A 14623-nucleotide genomic window follows, 5' to 3' on the forward strand; every position below is an offset into this window, starting at 1 on the left:
AGGAGAGGAGAGGAGAGGAGAGGAGAGGAGGAGAGGAGAGAGGAGAGGAGAGGAGAGGAGAGGAGAGGAGAGGAGCGGAGAGGAGGAGGGAGGAGAGGAGAGGCAATGTGGGGAGAGGAGAGGAGAGGAAATGTGGGGAGAGGAGAGGAGAGGAAATGTGGGGAGAGGAGAGGAGAGGAGAGAGGAGAGAGAGAGGAGCAAGGGGGAGAGGGGAATGGAAAGGTTGGGAGAGGAGAGGAAGGGGGAGAGGAGAGGAGAGGAGAGGAGAGGAGAGGAGAGGAGAGGAGAGGAGAGGAGAGGAGAGGAGCGGAGAGGAGAGGAGAGGAGAGGAGAGGAGAGGAGAGGAAGGAGAGGAGAGGAGAGGAGAGGAGAGGCAGAGGAGAGGAGCAAGGGAGAGGGAGGATCAAAGGGGAGAGGAGAGGAGAGAGGAATGGAAAGTTGGGGAGAGGAGAGGAGAGGAGAGGAGGGAGTGGAATGGGAAGGTGGGGAGAGGAGAGGAGAATGGAAAGGTGGTGAAAGGAGGGGAGAGGAGAGGGAGAGGCAAGGCACACATTACTCTAACGCGACCTTCTCTCGTGTCTTTGCAGTATTAATGTCTCCACCTGTCTGCTTATCAGTGAGGTGTCTAGATTTTATTTTTTTCTATGAAATGTAATGTAAGGCAAATTCCTAGAATTACGTCCCAAATGGCACCCTATTCACTACCATAGTCCACTACTTTTGACCAAGCTCCTACATAGTGCACTACTTTTGACCCTGCAGGACCATGGTCAAAACTACTGCACTGTCATGGCATTGCCCTTGGGGGGAGGATCATAGGGCGCCCCCCCCCCCTCTCTACAGTTTTATGATGGTCATAAATACCTGCACGAAAACTCTCTCTCCCTACTCTCAGAAACTTGAGTTAAATCCCTTTGTTACCACAGAGAGTGACGTTGCAGTACGATAACATTAAAAGGCTGAATAATTAAACAGTATTTCTGTATCCCAAACATTTGGAATGGTCCGTGGGTATTTAAAGAACAATCCTGTGGAATTTGTTAATAATTTGTGACGTAACTAAAGACAGTATAACAACATAAGTGTATCTCTGAATGTGTATATTTCCCAGTTGTCAGGGTCACATCCAAATGTGGGGGAACGTATATGATTAAATATGAAACTATCTGTGGGAAGATGTAATAGGATCATTTTTTTTCATATGAAGTCACACCCACGTGAGCAGACATTACATCGGCGTCATGGAACGCCCCCCTTTTCCAGAGTGTTTAAAACCCACTTCCGACAAAATGTACATTAGGCCAACGAGACCAACAATGTGAGCTGAGAGGGAGGTAATGGCTAGATCTCTGAAACCTCAACAGAGAAGAAGAACATCTCCACAAAACTACACAGGAACATTCATTCTGCAGCTCGTTAAGTACTTTAGTCTGGTAAATGCAACCGAGAACCAATGGGTGGTACTCTGAAAGATCCATCCTGGAGAACATTTCCTATGTACGCCTGACGGTATCCATATTTAACAGGACACCTCCAGAACAAAGGGAACAGCTACAACTACGAAAGACTTTGATCTCTGGTGGACAAACCAGAGGACTTCTGTCGACTGACTCTCCAGCAGACGGACCGGCGAATTCAACAGAGAGACAACAAAGGTATACACTCGTAAATATGTCAAATGCAACTTCTTTTCGAATGAGTGGCTGTTCATGTGGCAAAGTACTAGCATTTCCATGAGCCTAGTTACAGCTGTGTGTACGATAGTAGAGTCCTTTGTCTTTTCTCCCGCTCTTTCTCACCTGCCCCTCCCTTTTCATTTGGTTGTAACAAGCCGTCATATCGGTTTAGTCACTAGGGACTTTTCATTGTATCATGTTAGCAACCAATGTGTAACCTATCCTGTGTGTTTATGTACTTCTGTGTGATTATTTAGTTACTTAGTAAAGAAGTAATTAAGCCAATGGTATATCGCTGATTCATAATTTATGCTAGCGGTTCGTGCAGATATCCAAGAGTTTGCGACATTCGGAATATGACTGATGAGGTAATAGATTAATAAGTGAATGTAATTGATAAGATATGAAAATATATGAGAGAGTTACATTCGGGAAAGAGTAACTCTTTAAACAACACATAGACACGACAGCACTGTGTAGGAAATAGGATGTCATTTGGGATGCAACCTAGTAACCAACAACTAGATAAAACACGGATATTTAACCTCTAGTGTCGAGCAATCCCGTATCCGGGAGCGTAATTATAGCCTCAAGCTCATTATCATAACGCAACGTTAACTATTCATGAAAATCGCTAATGAAATGAAAGAAACATATTCACTCACAAGCTTAGCCTTTTGTTAACAACACTGTCATCTCAGATTTTCAAAATATGCTTTTCAACCATAGCTACACAAGCATTTGTGTAAGAGTATTGATAGCTAGCATAGCATTAAGCCTAGCATTCAGCAGGCAACATTTTCACAAAAACAAGAAAAGCATTCAAATAAAATAATTTACCTTTGAAGAACTTCGGATGTTTTCAATGATGAGACTCTCAGTTAGATAGCAAATGTTAATTTTTTCCAAAAAGATTATTTGTGTAGGAGAAATCGCTCCGTTTTTGTTCATCACGTTTGGCTAAGAAAAAAATCAGAAAATGCAAGTCTCTACAACGCCGAACTTTTTACCTAATTAATCCATAATATCGACCAGAAACATGGCAAACGTTGTTTAGAATCAATCCTCAAGGTGTTTTTCACATATCTATTCGATGATAAATCATTCGTGGCAGCTGTGTTTCTCCTCGAAGCAAACGAAAAATACACGCAGCTGGAGATTACGCAATAATTGCAACGGAGGACACCAAGCGGCCCTGGTAGATGTAGTCTCTTAAGGGCAATCTTCCAATGATTTGCCTACAAATACGTCACAATGCTGTCGACACCTTGGGGAAACGACAGAAAGTCTAAGCTCATTCGTGACCCATACACAGCCATATAAGGAGACATTGGAACACAGCGCATTCAAAATCTGGGGCACTTCCTGTATGAAATTTCATCTTGGTTTCACCTGTAGCATTAGTTCTGTGGCACTCACAGACAATATCTGTGCAGTTTTGGAAACGTCAGAGTGTTTTCTTTCCAAAGCTGTCAATTATATGCATAGTCGAGCATCTTTTCGTGACAAAATATCTTGTTTAAAACGGGAACGTTTTTTATCCATAAATTAAAAGAGCGCCCCCTATATCCAAGAAGAAGAAATTCTAGCCTTAGAATCACAACCTAATTGGTTTTGCAACGGGAATAGAGAACATCAATCGGTAATAAGCAGTGTGTGTGTGTGTGTGTGTGTGTGTGTGTGTGTGTGTGTGTGTGTGTGTGTGTGTGTGTGTGTGTGTGTGTGTGTGTGTGTGTGTGTGTGTGTGCGCGTGTGTGTGTGTGCATGCGTGTATTTGTGTGTGTGTGTGCGTGCTTGTGTGCTTGTGTGTGTGTGATTTAAGGTAAGATAGGGTAAAGCTCAGTCTTATTGCAGTGATGTATCTTCTGGCTGAGCGTGTCTCTTATGCATTAATCATACTCTGTCTCTCTAACACCAGAGATAGCAGGTTACCACGGGGACAGACATATCAGTTCAGAGGACTCTATTTATACGCAGCAAAACATGCTAAGAGGTGAGTGTGTGTGTACATGTATCTACCTGTTGCTGCTGTATATATCCCTCTTACATATGCGTGTTGTATCTATATGTGTAGATGTGAAGTCAGCCCTAGATGCTGATCTTGGGTCAGTTTAGCATCTTCCCACTAATAGTTAAGGTTTGGTTTGCATGAAGGGAAACTGATCCTAGATCTGAACCTAGGGGACACTTCTATTGATCTCCTCTACCTGCAGTCTTGTCGTGGGTTGGCCACATATCCGGGGAAGGCTCCCTGTGTGATATCGCGACACATCTTGCTATCCCTGTCGGAGGGCAGCAGGGTACCAGCTCTGATCATCAGCCCCAGGCAGTGGTCAAAAGTGTTCCTCTCCTCAGGACCGTCCTCAGTGAAGAAACAATGTCCCAGAGCATCATAGCCCACCACGTCCTTTACCTGGTAGGACAGAGAGGGGGGAGGAGACGAGAGAGGGGGGAGGGAGAGGAGGGGAGAGAGAGAGAGAGTGGAGAGAAGGGGGAGCGAGAGAGGGGGGGAGAGAGAGAGGGGGAGAGAAGGGGGAGCGAGAGAGAGGGGGAGGGAGAGAGAGGGGGGGGGGGGAGAGGGAGGGAGGGAGAGAGAGAGGGTGTGAGAGAGAGAGGGGAGGGAGAGAGAGAGTGAGTGGGGGGAGAGAGAGGGGGGTGAGAGAGAGTGAGGGGGGGAGAGAGAGAGAGAGAGGGGGAGAGAGAAAGAGGAGGGGAGAGAGAGAGGGTGGGAGAGAGAGGGGGGGAGGGAGAGAGAGAGTGAGTGAGGGAGGAGAGAGTGAGTGGGGGAGGGAGAGAGAGGGGGCGAGAGAGCTGAGGGGGGGGAGAGAGGAGAGAGAGAAACATCAGGGTTGGGGTCAATTCCATTTAATTAAATTCCAGTCAATTCAAGGAGTACGCTGAATTTCCAATTCCAATACCTTCAATGCTTTTCAATGAGGAACATTTGGAATTGGAATTTGGTTTAGTCCTACTTTCTGAATTGACTGGGATAACCCCAACCCTGACAAACCATGCACACATTTATTTTGAATGGCACAGATACATGTCTGAAGGAAGTGGTTTTCCTTCTATGTCTCTTCTCTGTCATCTGCACTGGGCTAAAAACCCAATCTCAGTAGATGGTGTGAAACACATCACTCCACTGAGCTACACCATTTAAAGAAAGATATTACTCTGCCTACCACACTAGCTAGCTTATCTCACCTCTTCTTTGCGATTGGTTCGGGGAAGTCTCCTCATTTGAGAACAGTTCACCAAACTACCTCTACTAACACAAGCCTGTATTAGCCTGCTGAGCTAAATCATGTGGTGCCTACCCCAGTCTTCATGTCTATGGAGATATTCTGACATCTGATGAAGCAGAGGAGACCAGGGCCTGAGGAGACCAGGGCCTGAGGAGACCAGGGCCTGAGGAGACCAGGGCCTGAGTCTCAAATGGGACCCTATTCTCTATCTAGTGCATTATTTTAAACCAGGGTACTATAGGGACGAATAGGGTACTAATTGGGACGAAGCCGAAGCAGAGAGATAACATCTCAGAGAATTCAGTATCTCACCATCTATCTTCCATTTCCTTCTAACGCCTGAAGAGTGACAGGACACAGTTGTGTTCTATCCAGTTTGTACCCAATTTTCAGGAGCCTTGGTTTAGATACGCCATGTTGGGGTAGCAACAGCACATCTCCTCGTTATGGCAACGGATATATTCTCTGATTGCCGTGGCAACACAACAGGACACCTTTAACAACCCTCCAACACATACGCACGTGCACGAGGTTGGGCGAAGATGAGCTTGCATGAGGCCGTACACACAAACACACAATCCCACCTTAGTCTCTGACAGACTGTTCTCATGGAATTTCTAGCTAGAAGCAATTATCTTCTTTTTGTGCGTAATTCTATTTATTTGCTCTGTCTGTGACCCTGTAGCGTCCACAGATCATAATGTCCCTGGGTTCACAACAGTAATTAGCAACATGCATAATCATGAATATGGTTATTATCATCATTAGAATTCTGTAGGTGGCTCGCATTTTTAGCAAAGACAGTGAAATGACACCACAGGTAAGTTTCCTGAAACCCTTGTAGCTCAGCCTGGATAAGGTTACAAAATTCCAGCAACTTTCCCAAAATTACCAGGTTTTCTAGAAGTCCTGGTTCAAAGATTCCCGGGAATCAGGATTTCTGAAAAACCTGGGAATTTGGGGAAAATTAACAGAATTTTTCAACCCAAGATGTGGAGCGTTATAACGTCTCTCAACAACACAGCTGCAGCCCTTAGAGAGTAACGCTAATAAAATGGATGTGTTTGACTGTACTTTTTCTGTGCCTCCGTGAACGGAAGAACCTGTCAAGTGAGGTTGGAAAATGTTTCTGTGAATCTGCGAACCCTACTGGTTCAGTTCAATGACTTTACACCTGGGATCCGAAAAACAGCTGTCACCCTGCCACTTGTTTGGTCTACAGCTTATATTTGGGGTTCTGCTGGGGTAAGACAGTTGCTCTAGCAGAAGACCTCTTTAACCACACAGACACAGACACACACACACACACACACACACGCGCGCGCGCGCGCGCGCGGTGGAGAGGCTGGGCGAAGGCGGGGTGTCGTCATGACAACTGAATGGCAGACCAGCAGCACTTTTATACACTCAAATGTATGGAACCAAATGTCCAAGTGTGTGCATGCATATAACTCACCAGTAGGCCGTTAGAGCCGTGCACAGTGACACAGCGGGGAGAAGGTGTGGTGGATGGACAGATCGCTGACAGAGGTGGGGGGATCGTAGCCTCCCTTCTGGTCCACGTCTCCGTTCATATGGAAGTGGACAGGGTAGTGACCCATAGACTGTTGACCCATGTGCTGCAGCTCTACACCGGACACATGCACAGACTTAAAGCCACGCTCCATCTGGGAGGGAAACATGTGGGGAGAGGGGGAGAGTGAGACAGTTAGAAAGTGAGACCGCTAGAGAGTGAGACTGCTAGAGAGTGAGATTGTTAGAGTGAGATCACTAGAGAGTGAGACCACTAGAGAGTGAGACCGTTAGAGAGTGAGACCGTTAGAGTGAGACCACTAGAGAGTGAGACCACCAGGGAGTGAGACCACCAGGGAGTGAGACCGCCAGAGAGTGAGACCGTTAGAGAGTGAGACCGATATGGTGAGACCGCTAGAGATTGAGACCGTTAGAGAGTGAAACCGTTAGAGAGTGAAACCGCTAGAGTGAGACCGCTAGAGAGTGAGACTGCTAGAGAGTGATACCGCTAGAGAGTGATACCGCTAGAGTGAGACCGTTAGAGAGTGAGACCAATATGGTGAGACTGCTAGAGAGTGAGGCCGCTAGAGTGAGACCGCTAGAGAGTGAGACCGCTAGAGAGTGAGACCATTAGAGACTGAGACCGCTAGAGAGTGAGACCGCTAGAGAGTGAGACCGATATGGTGAGACTGCTAGAGAGTGAGACTGTTAGAGAGTGAGGCCGTTTTGAGAGTGAGACCGATATGGTGAGACCTCTAGAGAGTGAGACTGCTAGGGAGGGAGACCGTTAGAGAGTGAGACCACTAGAGAGTGAGACTACTAGAGAGTGAGACCGATATGGTGAGACCTCTAGAGAGTGATACCGCTAGAGTGAGACCGCTAGAGAGTGAGACCGCTAGAGAGTGAGACCATTAGAGACTGAGACCGCTAGAGAGTGAGACCGCTAGAGAGTGAGACCGATATGGTGAGACTGATAGAGAGTGAGACTGTTAGAGAGTGAGGCCGTTTTGAGAGTGAGACCGATATGGTGAGACCTCTAGAGAGTGAGACTGCTAGGGAGGGAGACCGTTAGAGAGTGAGACCACTAGAGAGTGAGACCACTAGAGAGTGAGACCGCCAGAGAGTGAGACCGCCAGAGAGTGAGACCGCCAGAGAGTGAGACTGCCAAAAACTGAGACCGTTAGAGAGTGTGACCGATATGGTGAGACTGATATGGTGAGACTGCTAGAGAGTGAGACTGCTAGAGAGTGAGACCGCTAGAGAGTGAGACCGCGAGAGAGTGAGACGATATGGTGAGACCGCTAGAGAGTGAGACCGCTAGAGAGTGAAACCGCCAGAGAGTGAGACCGATATGGTGAGACCGCTAGAGAGTGAGACCGCTAGAGAGTGAGACCGCCAGAGAGTGAGACCGATATGGTGAGACCGCTAGAGAGTGAGACTGCTAGAGAGTGAGGCCGCTAGAGAGTGAGATCGCTAGAGAGTGAGACCGATATGGTGAGACCGCTAGAGAGTGAGACTGCTATAGAGTGAGACCGCCAGAGAGTGAGACCGATATGGTGAGACCGCTAGAGAGTGAGACCGCTAGAGAGTGAGACCTCTAGAGAGTTGAGACCGCTTGAGAGTGAGACCGCTAGAGAGTGAGTCCGCTAGAGAGTGAGACCGATATGGTGAGACCGCTAGAGAGTGAGAGAAAGACAGAGAGTAAGACAGGAGAATTTGAATGTGAAAGAAACAGTGAAAGTGTGAGAGATTGAGTAGGAGACAGATAAAAAGATAGCGAGAGTTTCCATGCATGAGAGACTAATCAAATCGTTTCCATAATTCTTCATTAAAATGTGGTTGACTAGAATGTAATGGGAAGAATTTGCAGGCAGTGGAGATGGACGTGGCTCCATTCCATACTAGCTGTGGATCTTCTCCTGGGCTGCGTCCCAAATGAGAGCCCTGCATTTCCTGGTCAAAAGTACTGCACTATTATAGGGTGGCATTTGGGATACAGACCAGGTCCTATGACTGACAGCTTCAATAAACAGCTGTCTATTGAACAGGATGCAATCCAACTCATTCTAAAGACTATGCCATTGTGTGTGTGTGTGTGTCTCCCTCCTACGTTGCGTTTCACACTTTGTTCCTGTGCTGTAAATAAAATTTGCCTTAATTTAGACGGAACTCAATCAAAAGAGCTTCCAAGAAACTTTCCCTCATTGGAAATGTTCTGCCAAAACCAAATTACAGTAATGGCAAACAACATTATACAGGAAACTCTCCCTCATTGGAAATGTTCTGCTAAACCTAATTACAGTAATGGCAAACAACATTATACAGGAAACTCTCCCTCATTGGAAATGTTCTGCCAAACCTAATTACAGTAATGGCAAACAACATAATACAGGAAACTCTCCCTCATTGGAAATGTTCTGCCAAACCTAATTACAGTAATGGCAAACAACATAATACAGGAAACTCTCCCTCATTGGAAATGTTCTGCCAAACCTAATTACAGTAATGGCAAACAACATAATACAGGAAACTCTCCCTCATTGGAAATGTTCTGCCAAACCTAATTACAGTAATGGCAAACAACATAATACAAGAAACTCTCCCAATGTGACACTCCCTGTCAGCAAAGTGACAATTGTTTATTTGTGCAAACCTTAGCCTGCCTGCTTGCTTAAATCAGGGTTGGTATCTGGCATTGATATTATCCATAGCTGTAATGGTGTAGTGTGTGTGTGGTGTGTGTGTGTGTGTGTGTGTGTGTGTGTGTGTGTGTGTGTGTGTGTGTGTGTGTGTGTGTGTGTGCCTACCTGTCTATCTGTCATAGAATCACACTGGCCTAATGACAGCCGACATACCACTGTCTTAACGATGATATTACAGATGTCATTGACAGATTGCGTCACCATATGTCATCTGATGACAGTCATGACCCAATCCAGATCATTACTGTAATAATCTAGTTGGCTGGCGTGTGTGACAGTCTCAGCCCTCTCTGTCCTAACTGTGCTCCCTAGACTCTGGGCGTCTAGCCATGCTAGACGGGAAGGAAGGATTGTAATTTCTAACTAAACATCTGATTATAACTAACTCTATAAACTTTTCCCTTACCCTCACCTAAACCTGTAAGGACAATAGATGAGCTCAGTTTCTTAATGTAACCTTTATGTTAACTGGACAGTATAGCCCAAACAATAGCCCATTTCTTCTGGTGAAGGCCTCAGGTACTGAATAAACAGAACAGAAAGACATGATCAGGGCTGCAAAACTCTGGTAACCTCACAGACTGTAGCCCTTCCAATGACCTTGAGGCCTCATGGGTGGAAGGTTACGAATATTATTCATAATTAATAAACATTATTTCAAAAACACGCCGAAAATCCGGTGTTTCTATGTCAAATGGTTTTGGTTATATTTCAGTCTTCTGGGATGCATTTAAAGTGTAATATTGGGATGCAAACTCAACATTTAACACATTTCAACTGTATATCTGACATGGTGTCTTCTTTTTAATCCCATAACCATGTGTGTGAGGTGTATACTTTTGTTTCAAAGTAGAATTGTTTAAGAATAACAAGAATCACTCTGTGTGACTTGATTTAACCCACCGCTGTAAAAGGTTAAGGAAGTTAAGTTACAGGAATTGTCCAGCCCTACACACAATATCTACACGTTTGGATCAGTGGAAGGATAAATAAGAGATGAAAGTAGATTGGAAGGACAAAGAGAAGATGTAGGGGTTTATGGAAGGATGAAGAGAGGATGTAGGGGTTTATGGAAGGACAAAGAGAAGATGTAGGGGTTATGGAAGAATGAAGAGAGGATGTAGGGGTTTATGGAAGGATGAAGAGAAGATGTAGGCGGTTTATGGAAGGATGAAGAGAAGATGTAGGGGTTTATGGAAGGATGAAGAGAAGATGTAGGGTTTTATGGAAGGATGAAGAGAAGATGTAGGGGTTTATGGAAGGATGAAGAGAGATGTTAGGGGTTTATGGAAGGATGAAGAGAAGATGTAGGGGTTTATGGAAGGATGAAGAGAGGATGAATGGGTGGATGGATGAATGAAGTAAAGGTGTAGATAGAGGGATAATAGATAGATTGGAGGGGTAGATTCGAACAATTAATGACATGTTAATTAAATGACCTTCACGTGTCCTCCAAAAGTGTCAAAGGCGAAGAACTTGCAGGCCTCGTTGCCGTAGCAACCAGGTTCCATCTCGCCGCGCACCAGGATGTTGCGACTCAGCAGGCCGACCTCTGCCCTCATGTCCACCCCATCCACCTCCTCACCCATGTGGAGGAACACTGGCTTACCTACACACACACACGCACACACACACACACACACACACACACACACACACACACACACACACCACACACACACACACACGCACACACACGCACACACACACACATAAAGAGTTAGAACACATCTGGCAACACACATAGACATACGAATGCACATGTGTACACACACACACACACACACACACACACACACACACACACACACACACACACACACACACACACACACACACACCACACACACACACACACATCAGGGTTTCCGTTAGCAGGTAATTTCCTTCTTTTGGCCGATAAAATAAATGAAAAGCCGATAAAATTGGAGTCAGCCAAATTGTCCGGGGCTGGTCTGCTGCTGAGGAGAGCGAGAGAGGAGCCTTGGCCTAGGATACTGTTGATTGTGAAGATGGAGCCCTTTTTCATCAAAGTAAAATGAAAATGAGAGAGTAGTGAAAAGCCTACATGGCAGGGCGCCAGACTGACACCATTTAGTCTCACTGGGCGAGTTAAAACAGGTATGGGTCTCATCTGTGTGAGCTACACATTAATTTACCTCACTCAAAACGTCTTTTGTTTTTATGAGGGTGAAACCATGATTTGGTGAAACAGTAAATTACATTATCCTCATGATTCCTGTAATGAAAGTGTCTGCCTACCTGCCCCTGTTTCACTGGGCCTGCTGCTATGTTGAGCGAGGCACTCTCTCTCTCTCCTTTTCAGAGGGGAAAAATGCTCCAGGAGAAAGAAAAGTGTTCTGTATAACACTTCTAAATCCAATTGTGGGGAAAACACAGCTATCCTGTTGTCAAAGGTGGAGAGAGGATGTTCTCAGCTTTCTGTAGATATACTTTTTATTTCTTTGAGGGCAAAAGCAACTATTTTACAAACAAGATATTTGCTATGAAACTATTCTACAAACAAGACATTCAATATGGCAGTGAGATATGGAGCACACTAAATGTGGATTGGCCATTGCGAGTGCATAGATGTTTGTTTTTATATTAAATATACTGTAATAGCAGCAGTGGGTATTATCTGTAGAGATAGTGACCTAGTAGTTTGGGTTTTGTTTTTACATGAAATGTACTGTCATGACGTGGCCCTCTTTGGGGATAGCAAGTACCTTCTCTCGCACCACCTCTCTCTCTCTTCCCCATACACCCAGGCTCTGTTATCGCAGGTCATACATTTGTTCTCTTCTCCATCATAGAACTTGAGAACTGAACAATGTCCATGTTTTGGAGAATGTGTACACAGTCGGGGGAGAATCCAGCTACGACCGGTCCATTTCATTTAATGTTTGTGAAACTCATGAGAGACAATACAGCCACATTACCATAACTCTGTTTATACAAGAGTCTCAGTTGTGAGGCTTGCATCTAATTGTTGTATAAAATGAATGAGTAAAAATGAAACTATTTGTAAAATTATGTGATGTGATTATAAACTGTTTAGGAAACCCCAATTTCCTTTGGAGTTTAACTAAGTCAAAGGCCCGCCCCATGAGCACAGACATTGATCTGGTGTCATGGGACAGCCCTTTTCTACTGTTCTGGCTATAACCCCCTCCTTGGGAATTTCCCTTTAGACCAGTACCTCGATCACAGAGGGAGCTATGGTTTGATCCAAGCTTACCTTGATTACCTAGAGGGCTAAGGGTTGAGTAGAGACCATAAATCTGAGTATAAGCTAAGGTTGTAATGGTTGTTGAAACTCTGAGACTATCGATACCTACAGAATAAGAGCACATCTTTGATACTAATTACTAGTCTGCAGCTAGGAATTCTATACCATTGAATGCGAAGGCCGACAACCACCGAAACATCTAGTCTATAACAACATTTCCGAATGGGACTCTGAAGTATCCATTCTAACCACGAAAGATGGACGGATGAACTTCCAACAGAAAGAAGGAGATCACGACAACATACTGAGCCTAAATATATATATTGATTGCAATTATTCCCAAATTAGTGAGCATTCATGTGCAAAGGAATGTACTGTAATAGTAGCGGTGGGTATTATCTGTAGAGATAGTGACCTATTGTTGGGTTTTGTTTTTACATGAAATGTACTTTCATCAGCAGTCGGTGGGTATTATCTGTGAGATAGTGACCCTAGTAGTTGTTGTTTTAAAATATTAACTATACTGTAATAGTAGCGGGTGGGTGATACTGATCTGAGTAGTAGCGATAGTGACCTATTGTTGGGTTTTGTTTTAGCAACTTACTCAGGTGTGAATGTGCCCCCAAATAATTAGGTCTATAATATTAGAGCACATTAAGATGCAAATTCATCTCTTTTGAAAGAAATACAATCAGAAATTAAATATATCATAATTGTCAGCTCAAATGCATGACAATCACTGAGTTAGGTTGGTCATTAAAATATTTTGAATCAGAACATGAAAATATGACGAAACAACGTATTTCTTCAACAACATCTCAGTAGCTTATACACTTTTTAATAAAGCACTGTGAATTTTACAGCAATTTTATTCTATTGCGTAATGCCGCAAATGTTTTTGATTGTGCCACCAAATCATGGGCTTGTGCCACCAACTGAAAAACTTAGTGTCACCAGTGTCACCGTGTAACATGTTAGTCTGGAGCCCAGCTACAAGGGAAATGTCCTCTGTATGGACACGTTTGAATATTGTAGTGAACTAAGATGAGATGGATGTTGAAGGCAGCTAAATGCAGTCTACTGTGCAACTGGATATTCAGGTAGGATGCCATTTTGGACCCTTTAAATACGTTTTATTCGTTTGTATTTATAATCATTAGTTTTAGCATTATTATTACTGTATATTAAGTTATTATTCTATACCTATTTATTAATATAAATATGCAAACAATGTTTTGTTTCATTCTGTTGAGACATTTTCACTGGCTAAATGAAGTTTGATCTGCCTTTTTAATTGTGCGCTCTGTATTTAGTTTAAGATAGGTTACAAGTAGGTCTGTTGTAAAAGAAATACCATTAGTCTATTGATGTCATTTGTTGCGTACTTAAGCACACCACCTTTCTTGGTAATTGCTGCAATATATCCTTTTCAAAACTTTTGTGAAGGTTAAAACCAATTTGCCAGTTTTTTGTTTCATTCTGTTGAGCTATTTTTTGGAGAAACTATTGTTCCAACTGTAATGTTGTGTTTGCCGCAATATAATATCCTGCTCATATTTACCTATAAACAATGGTTCACCTGTACTTTTGATATTACCCTAATAAAGGTAAGCAACTTTTAGAGAAGTTGGTGGTGTGGTGTGGCTATTAGACTACTATACTGCAGGTCTATGATATTAAGGCAGTGCCATCTCCCCCCACTGACCCACAGTTGAACTTGAGGTGAGGAAGAACGTTCAGGCCGACCAGAGTTACTACTATATATATAACAATATAATGCTGATCTTTATACAAAATATTCAGAAAATTAACAAATTAGCCTCCTTCTGTATGCCAATATCTGTATAGCAGACGCAGTATGCTAACTGACAAGAATAAATACCTTAATGTCGGTGACTTAAAGCATATCTCTATCTCTGAGGCAACTCCGGGAGGCTGGCCTTCTAGGCAGAGTTGCAAAGAAAAAGCCATATCTCAGACTGGCCAATAAAAAGAAAAGATTAAGATGGTCAAAAGAACACAGACACTGGACAGAGGAACTATCTGTCACCTCTCACTGTTGACATTGAGACTGGTGTTTTGCAGGTACTATTTAATGAAGCTGCCACTTGAGGACTTGTTTAGGCGTCTGTTTCTCAAACTAGACACTCTAATGTACTTGTCCTCTTGCTCAGTTGTGCACCGGGGCCCCCCTCCTCTTTTCTATGGGAGGCAGGTAGCCTAGTGGTTAGAGCGTTGGACTAATAACCGAAAGGG

General features: G+C 44.1%; 1 protein-coding gene across 1 annotated transcript; it reads right to left on the reverse strand.

Annotated features, from left to right (window-relative positions):
- Positions 1-3843: 3843 nt before the first annotated feature.
- Positions 3844-10740, reverse strand: LOC116371605 (cell migration-inducing and hyaluronan-binding protein-like). Its single transcript, XM_031820503.1, has 3 exons — positions 10575-10740; positions 6378-6588; positions 3844-4089 (listed from the first exon to the last, which is right to left on the reverse strand). The coding sequence occupies exons 1-2, from the start codon at positions 10722-10724 to the stop codon at positions 6388-6390; spliced, it is 351 nt and encodes a 116-aa protein (XP_031676363.1). The 5' UTR covers positions 10725-10740; the 3' UTR covers positions 3844-4089; positions 6378-6387.
- Positions 10741-14623: the final 3883 nt, after the last annotated feature.

The sequence above is a fragment of the Oncorhynchus kisutch genome, unplaced genomic scaffold (genome assembly GCF_002021735.2).
Source record: "Oncorhynchus kisutch isolate 150728-3 unplaced genomic scaffold, Okis_V2 scaffold3406, whole genome shotgun sequence".
NCBI lineage: Eukaryota > Metazoa > Chordata > Actinopteri > Salmoniformes > Salmonidae > Oncorhynchus > Oncorhynchus kisutch.

Coding starts and splice junctions, on each gene's coding strand:
- LOC116371605 (XM_031820503.1), bottom strand. CDS start 10,724: ATGGGTGAGGAGGTGGATGGGGTGGACATGAGGGCAGAGGTCGGCCTG. Junction 6,589..10,574: donor CTTTTGGAGGACACGTGAAG/GTCATTTAATTA, acceptor TTTCCCTCCCAG/ATGGAGCGTGGCTTTAAGTC.